General features: G+C 55.3%; 1 protein-coding gene across 1 annotated transcript in view; it reads right to left on the bottom strand.

The window, feature by feature from the left end:
• The window catches only part of TRIM9 (tripartite motif containing 9), a gene marked incomplete at its 5' end in the record, with an annotated part of 68,892 nt that overhangs the window by 12,134 nt on the left and 48,234 nt on the right, over positions 1 to 8,524 (bottom strand). The window contains 3 exons of the mRNA XM_019474781.1: positions 1,414 to 1,571; positions 4,384 to 4,537; positions 5,112 to 5,222. Coding sequence (XP_019330326.1) covers positions 1,414 to 1,571; positions 4,384 to 4,537; positions 5,112 to 5,222 — 423 coding nt within the window. The remainder of the gene's footprint in view (positions 1 to 1,413; positions 1,572 to 4,383; positions 4,538 to 5,111; positions 5,223 to 8,524) is intronic.

Raw genomic sequence — 8,524 nt, 5'->3', positions numbered from 1 at the left:
TGGTGGTGTTGGGTCGACGGTTGGACTCGATGATCTTAGAGGTCTTTTCCAACCTCAATGATTTCTATGATTCTAATGAACCGAGTGAGATCAGTGATGGGACGCTAAGGTGGCCCTGATCTGCCTGGGCTCCAGCACCCACAGAGCTCCCCTGCAGCCGGCACCCCATGAGAGAGCACAGCTCCCACTTCACCACCCCAGGCTCACTGCAAGGAGTCCCTTTGTGGCTTGATGCCCAAAGGCAGAGTCCTCTTGCCTCAGCACACCGTCCCAATCTCTCCTGCCTGTTTGTGTGGGAGGTAGCTAACAGGCTGGGCTACACACTGCCCTGCTCTCGGCAGGGACTGTCACCTGTACGACAGTCGGCACTCCCAGCTCACTGGGCAAATCGCTGCCTGACACGGTTGGTCAAATCGCTGCTTTCAGGCAGGCCAATGACTCAGTGATTTGAGAAGCCCACGACGTTCCCCTTCGTGGCACCAGCTGTCCCCCATCGGCTGGAGCAGCCCTCTATAACCCCAGCGGCAGGAACACCACGCACATCCAAGCTCCCTCCCACTGCTGGTGGCAGGAGAGAAGACTGGCGTGCTGGGGAATTGTCCTCACCTTCCTGGAGTGGCTGTGCTGAGCCTTGGTCCCCCCACACCCAGCCTCCTGCTCCCTTCTCTCTCCAGATCCCACCCACATCACCCCTCTTCTGCCTCGACTCTGCTCTGGCTCCTGCCTGCCTGAGTTTCTTGTGGATGAATTCAGAAAACGCGATGGGCTGGTCCCTGCGCCTGCTCTCGGTGGATGTGAACATGCCAGGATAATTATCAGCATTTTGGATCAGAGAAAAATCATATTTTAATTGTGTAATTACAGCAATTTAAAAGGCCTCAGGCCTTAAACACCTCTGCTTGCTGGGAGCTGGCAAACCATGAGCCTTTCATGGCAATTAGCATACCTTGCATGAAATATTTAGCAACCTAAAAAGACAGAGCTTCAAATGCGTTCTTTGCGTTTGCAAGTCATATTGGTCACCGGAAAGGTATTTCCACCCCCCCAAATAACTTTGCACCCCAAAAGAGCCCGCAGCTTGTCTGCACCGTTGGCTTCCCTGGGCACCCCAGCAGCGAGTCTCATGTTTCCAGGGAAGGAGGGGACTTCCAAAAAGTCTGGGAAACTCATAGAATCATAGAATCATTGAGGTTGGAAAAGACCTCTAAGATCATCAAGTCCAACCGTCGACCCAACACCACCATGCCCACTAAACCATGTCCCTAAGTGCCTCATCTACTCGTCTTTTAAATCCCTCCAGGGATGGGGACTCAACCACTTCCCTGGCCAGCCTGCAACTCTCATGGCAGGGCAATACTGGAACCAGGAGCAACACCTTGCTGCTGGGACTGGCTTCGTGCTCCGAGCACCTACCCTGAATTGGCCGCCGTTGCCGTCATCGAGCTCCAGGATGTAGCCTTCCACCTGCACCGTTGACAAGGGGGGCTGCTTCCAGGACAAGGTGGCACTGTTGTTGTGAGTGCAACACTCCTCTAGCTGCAGGATCGGAGGGGCCGGCACTGGGGAGGAAACTAAACGCAAATTAGTGTAACCCTGGCTGCTAGCACCACAGAGGAGGAGCCGGGGATAGCCGCGGCATGCACGTTTCAGCTGGAGCATGGAGGATGCATTTATTGCCTTGGAAGCCAGCACGGCACAAGGGAGGTAACTGCGATCTCACGGGTGTGAGGTGGGGAGGAAGCAGAAAGGACCGTTCTCCAAACAAGCTCCACCGAATTCCTCCACCCCACAGCCCGGTGATGCTGAGATTTCCCCAGAGCTTCTCTGCTTTCTTCCTGCTTTCTAATGAATTTCGGTGAAATACGGCAGCACAACAATATACCTGGTATAGAACTGCCTGGACTCCTCACAGCAGCCGGTCCCAAACCTGGGACACCCTCCCAGACACGCTCTGCAGAGCTGGCTGCAGCCGTGGGCCTGGCCTAATCCACAACCCAGCGGCAAGCGCTGCTCCGCTTTTCCACCACACAAATTCACTGCAACAAAACAAGAGATGCCGGAGCAGCAGAGACAAACCTCGGGCCCTGCAGAATAGGGAGCGCCTGATCTTTTTGCCATGGTAGAGTCTGTCCTGAAAGGGGAGGCGACTGCACGAACCGTGAGACTTGGTGACAAGACGAGTGTCTCTCAACAATGCTGTTTTAGTGCTAGGGAATGATAGCCCTTGACCTGCCAAAAAAGGCTCAGGGTCCTTTCACGCTGTCCCAAGCAGGGCACCCACGCCAGGGGTTCCCGTGGGGCCCACAGGGCTGCCCCCTCTGCCAGCTCAGCCAGCAAACAGCTCTTGCTGCCGAACACCTCCCGGGGAGGCACAAGAGGCACAAGCACATTTCAGAGAGGTCTCCAAACAGGCACCAGACAGTCCCTGTCCTCATCCTCTGCTCGCCGCTGGAACCGAAGCTGGGAGGCTGTGCACCCTACAGCCTCCCATCAGCTACACAGGGGACAGAAAGGACTGTCAGGGCTTTTTCTGCTCCAGCTGCTGTATTTGGGCATCTCCAGGTGTATAATGCAGCCTGCTTCTGCTCTGCAAAGCACGGAGGGGTGACAGCACAACAGGGAAAGAGGATGTCCACTGACACGTCCCATCCCCTGGCCAGGGAGAGCCCTCCCAAATCTCCTCTCAACAAAGCTGCTCGTCCTCCATCCTCATCCTCACCGCCCAGAGTCTGACAAGAGCCAGCGAAAAAAAGACATGGAGAATCCAGACAAGATGTGGAGGAGCCACGGATGCCTGGGAGAGAAAAGATGGACTCGCTGGCAAAGGTTCACTATTCACTACGTCCCTCTGCGACTCCTCCACCTCCTGGGTCAGATCCTCAACAGAAACCACCAGGCTGAGGGCCTGGAGAAATCGAGTGGAGAAAGACCTCGTGTTACAGCTAATACAGCAGAAGGGACGCTGCTCGTGCCCAGCACGCGCTGGCAATGGATGTACCTATTGCTTACCTCTGCTCTTTATCGAGACCTCTGGTGTTGCCCTGCCTCCCCCGGTGCTGCGACACATGTTTGGGATCCAAACCCAACCTTCTGCAAAGCCTATAAAACATCAACTTATTTCCACTGTGAGGGTGAGACGAGAGGACAGCCTCTGTCAGCTCTGCCCTGCCTCCACAGAGGAGGGCAGGCAGCTGAACTAGCAGCAGATTTGCTCTTATTAATTAAAAATAACCCTCCGGGCTAAATTGAAAGAAGGGAGGGCAGGAACACGCTAAGCGAAACAGTAGTCCAGCCCTCGCTGGGTTTGGCTCCCCTCACTATCAAAAAATGTTACTGACACTTCAAATTAACGGCCTGGCTAACGATGAGCAACGACAAGCGCTCCCAGCAGCCTTGCCCAACGCACCACTCTCACTGCAGCAAATACCAGCAGGGCCATTATCTGAAGACACTCGTTATCGTTACAGAGGAAGCGCGTGGTCAACAGCCTTCCTGTGTCCGACCACTGAGAACTGCCAGTGTGTGCAAATGGCTCCCGAGTCAGGAAATCCAGCCGTGACGGCAATGAAGAGCCACGCCAGACCTGCAGCTGGTGGCCTTTCCCCCAGGCAGCTCATTTGCACCAGCCGAAGGCACAGGCCTACGTTCAATGTCCTCCCGAGTCCCCCGCGTCACAGCCCGTTTGCATCTTCTGTCAGCTTCCCAGGGCTTGCCAAGTTGCAAATTGCTCACAGGTTGCAGCGGCTCTCTGCTTCCTGCAAAGTGATGCAAATGCAGTGGCTCTCTGTGGTACGGGAGAGTGAGCACAGAGGGAACGGAGAATGAGGAGGAAATTAAAATTGAAATGAAGGTCTAAAACAACAGGGAGGAGAAGGGAGGGAGGAAAGACCCCGAGCTAAGTGGCGTGGCTCTTTGTGCCTTTGTGTTTGGAGGGACAAGGTGGCTGCCCACAGCAGGCAGCTCGCTAGCTGGCCCGTGCCAGATGCTGTTCAGCACTGCGAAAGCGAGCGTGTGTGAGCAGAGGTTTGGGAAGTGCCTTGTGCTGCTCCCAAGACCCTGGTCCCAACCTCCACCAGCCGAGCAGGGACCAACCTGGCTCTCCTGGCACTGCAGAGCACTTTCTAAAGCACTGCCAGGCGAAACCAAGGTCCCGGCACCTTGATCTGGCACACAGCTGCCCAGGGATCAGAGACAGGGAGGCAGGTGGCTGGCCCAGGGGTGCAAACTACACAGGAACGGGCTTAACTCTGGGTCTGGGGTGCTCAGTCTCGCTGGGAGAAGATGAGAAACTGTCCTCTGCTGCCCCTTCCCTGTGATGAGTCGCATGAAAGCACTCAGCATGATCAGAGACAGGCTTTTGAAAGGCACTGGAAATATTCTTACCTTTCATCTGCACGAAGTCGAGCTGGTGGATGGACTGCAGCAGAGGGGCGTTGTCAAGGTTCAGGTCGAAGTCTGTGGTCATCCGGGGTGTGAGCGTCCCCTTTCCCCACTGGTCCTCGGTTAAGTGCACTCTCCTGATGAGAGCGTCGGAGATCTGGTGGCAAGGAGCAGCCTCAGCTACCGTGGGTCACCTGGGCTGCGTGCTGTGCCTTGTCCCTTCCCTGCGCCTCCCAGGCTGCCACTTCTGTCCCCGACTGTCAAAGGCTGGGACATCACACGTGGTTTCTAGCATCACCCTTTGCTGCAGGCTGAGATTGGCAGAGGGACCCCAGGAGCTTTGGGGACTATTTTAAAGGCAGGGTATAGTACCAAAGGGACCAGCCCAGGAATGAACGGTGGGATGCAGTTCTCAAGTGCTGTACGTCCACCTCTTGCTGGAGAACCACGGGACAGCACGTTATGATCACTGCTCCAGAGATACACCACCGTCTGCTGCAACCCTCTATTCCTCCGGTCAGAGTAAGAAATGTCCCTGGCCTGGTTCTGCTTCTGTCCTGCTGTGACTTGGAGGCGATGAGAGGTTGGCCCTTGATTTTATGGCTGGAAAAGCTGAGGACATCATCCTTGGTGTAACTCCCCCAACTCTGCTGCATTACCCCAGAGCCCCCCTCTGTGCAATGCCTTTCCCGCTCCCCTCGTAGCCCAGACGTGAGCACCTCCACACCAACCTGCAGGAAGCCGCTGGGGTCGTTCTCCTTGATGACCTCCAGGCAGTACTCCATCAGGCCCGTGGTCTGGCGCAGCTTGACCGTGCAGTGAGAAATCTGGTCTCGCACCACCTGCAGTGGGACAAGGAGAGCAGCGTTGCTCGGAACTGCGGGTTTTTGCGAGACAGGGAGCAAACGGGCTTCGGTGCTGCGTGGGCACAGGGACAGGGTCAGGGCAACGTGAAGGGAGACAAGACTCAAGGGAAGAGAAAAAGGCAGAACTAGCCAAGACTCATACACCGAATTCCAGATCTTTGAAAACCTGGTGAACAACGAGCCTTGTTTAGCTCAAAATTATTAACCCATGTAATTATTCAAAGCAGTAGGGCAGTTCCTTGCTCTTTCTTTAGTTAAGACAGCTTCCAAATGACAGCTTATGAACTCCATGCAAAGCAAATGCCTACCTCCATAGATACACAGCTGCTGCTGCAGCCTCCGTGGGGCTTCCCTATTCATCCTCGGCGTGGAGCCGGGCTGTGGGGTTGGCTCTGGGGCAGCTGCACTCAACCGCCCCGGGTGAGAAGCGAGCCTGGTATTTTGGTATTTCCAAGAGGAACGAACGCACCACCTCCCCCAGCTTCAGCTCTGACTAATGATCTGTTTGAGATGCTCATCTGCCCATCAGCTGAGAATTGCCTCATTTTCTCCACCGGCTGCAGCGGGAGTCTGGGCATGAGCTCAGAGGGAGAGATGTGCCAGTGAGAGGAGATAAATCCTGCACGCCTCGTGGCAGGGCTCCCTACAGCATGCCAAGCTCTGCCTGGGGCTGCCCAGGCTGCATGCTAGAGCACGTCTTCTTGCACCCACAGATGGTTCCCCCAGGGGAATGTGTTTCAGCATCCCAGCAGTGGAGTACAACCAAGCATGTGGTTTGGCTGGTGCCTGCGGGCTCTGCTGACCTTCCCTGAAACACAGCGGGGAGGACGGGGTTCAGGCTCCGATGCCGCAAGGGTGTACTTCAAGGTTGGCTGGTCCCTCACAGCAACTGCAAGGTGCTCCCTCACGCTGCATCCCCGCAGAAGGAGACAGTGCAGGTCTGCACCCGGTGTCAGCAGGATTTCTTCAGCAGAACAGACAGACGGACCTGGTGGCGTACGGGAGATCGGCAGAGCAGCTCAGGAAGAGAGATTTTATGCTTTAGAGAAACGTGCCCATGGCAGATTTTTTTTTTTTTTCCTGGAAGAGCTTTAAACTGTGTAAAGTTCTTCACTAGGACTGAACAAAGCTATGCAGCTCTAGAGACCACAGCTATTCAGGATGTGACAGTAAAGATGCGCTTCGCATCAGCATCTGCAGCTGCAGTGTGATGGAAAAGACTGCAATAAGCAGCGATTAACATTTCTGAAAGCACAGTTGTGTCCTCAGCACTGCAGTTGGTGAATCCCAGCGCCTGTGTACCCACCGCTCCATAGCCACAGCAGTGCTCAAATGACCACCCTGGGCTGAGGAGCACCTCCCCTGTGAGCATCCCTATGGTCCGAGGGACGGAGAGGTGAAACGAAGCACATGTCAGCCTCCTGCGGTGAATGAACCTGGGTTTTAAGGGAGGCGATGACTCCTGCAGGGCAATCAATCACATCCTGTGTTGCTTAATTATAGTTTAATCACCTCTACTTAATCACCTAACAGGAAGAAAAGAATCACCAGTCCTACAACTTGGGACACCATATCCGCTTCTGTGAAATGCTATGAAGCACTCTCCTAGTCAGCTCCTTTTTTTTTAGGGAGCTGCTGTTTGCAGAGCCACCCCTTGAGATTGCTTTTAGCAATCCCAGCCTGGTGTTTCCAGCCTGTGGCAGAGGGAGGCCGGAGCAAGCCCGGGCGCTGGGGAGGGGGCTGCAGCCAGCGCACCCCATGTGCAGGGCGGACAAGGCAGCAGGGGGAGCTCCCATATTGCTCCTCCAGACCAAGACGTGTGTATGGAGGCTTGCAGAGATGCTGGATTGCTCTGAGACGGGGATTGCTCTGAGACGGGGCTAGCGAGCAGCATGATCGGCACACACCAGTTTTGACCTCAAACGCTGTCATTAGAGGGAAGACCTCATTCAGCGCCAGTTTCTAACACTTGAGTGCACTAGAATGGGTCTGCTGGCATGGAGCAGAGGCAGCAGCTAGTCCTGGAGATCTGCACTCCTACGCTGACCTCTTCCAAAAGCGTGGGCAAGGCCCTGGACTTCCTTTCTCCGTGGGGATGGTCGGTCCTTCAGGGTGGGATCCAGAAGGTGCAGTGGGGGTGCAAAGCCTTGCGGCAACCTGCAGTTCCCGCCATGCAACACAAAGCAGCCCCTTGCATTAATTCGATCTCTTCTGCCCAGAGAGAGGGTGTCTGGGGGGTTGTTCTGCTCTTGCAAGGGTTGTCGGCTGTAGGGATGTAGGGTCTTTCAGCTGCAGACCATGGTGGTACCACTGAGTGTGAGATGAGCCCAGCCTGCGGGCTCTAACCTTGCTGTTTGAGCATATCCTGACTGCAACTACCGAGCCAGAGCAAGGTTTTGCATTCCCTGCCTGCTGGGCTGCAGACGGGCACGTGGGGATCATACCCTGAACGCCCAGAAAAGCAGCCTCCTTCTTTCATGTGAGATCCCTCTCCGGGGAAATGCACAGGCCACCAGGAAGACAGCAAAGATGGGATTGGTAAAACAATCTTCTTATCTTCTTTGCAGCTTAAATCTCTGTCTGGTTTGCCCAGGATAATGAATTTGTGAGCCTCTCCCTGCCCGAGTAGATGCTTTCGAAGTATTACCAGCAGAATTGCCATCTGCTACCACCAGCCAGACATGAGCCTCCAAGAAACAGCACTTGCTCGGTGAAGATAGGCACGGTGTCCCAGGACAGCCCTGGACACGCGGCTGGCTCCCCCGGCACCTGGCACCCGCCTGGCCAAGAGACGGGGTTACTGGTGAGGCATGGGGATGTGCCACCACTGTTCCGGTGTCAGCGTGAGACCTGCGGGGCTTCCTGGCACTGTCTGGGAGGAGGGAGCTGGGGCACGGAGATGTCAGCCCTGGCTTTGCCCCTCTACCCTGTCTGCTCCCCGGCAGCAGGGTGAGGCGAGTCCAGTGCCAGGCAGCTCCAGGCTGAGTAATTACCAGGCTTCCTGGCAGATTATCCCTGCTAATAAAGATCTGGTCCGGAGTGGAAGTGCTTGCTGCAGGCTGCCACTGAGGCTACGTAAATCTTTATGCATGTGGGTGCAAACTGAGATACAAGAAATTTCATTTAAACAAAAGTAAAAGCTTTTTTTCCCATAAAGGTCGTCAAAGACCAGAACAAGAGGCTGGGGGAGTCTCCAGCCTTGGAGACATTCAAACCCCAACTGGTGGCAGCCTGCTCTAGGTGCTCAGAAACTGCACCCAAAGCAGCGGCTGGGGCGC

This window comes from Aptenodytes forsteri, unplaced genomic scaffold, assembly GCF_000699145.1.
Source record: "Aptenodytes forsteri isolate BGI_AS27 unplaced genomic scaffold, ASM69914v1 Scaffold76, whole genome shotgun sequence".
Lineage (NCBI taxonomy): Eukaryota > Metazoa > Chordata > Aves > Sphenisciformes > Spheniscidae > Aptenodytes > Aptenodytes forsteri.
The sequence above is the reverse complement of the archived record's forward strand: the minus strand, read 5'-3'. Positions and strand labels throughout refer to the sequence as shown.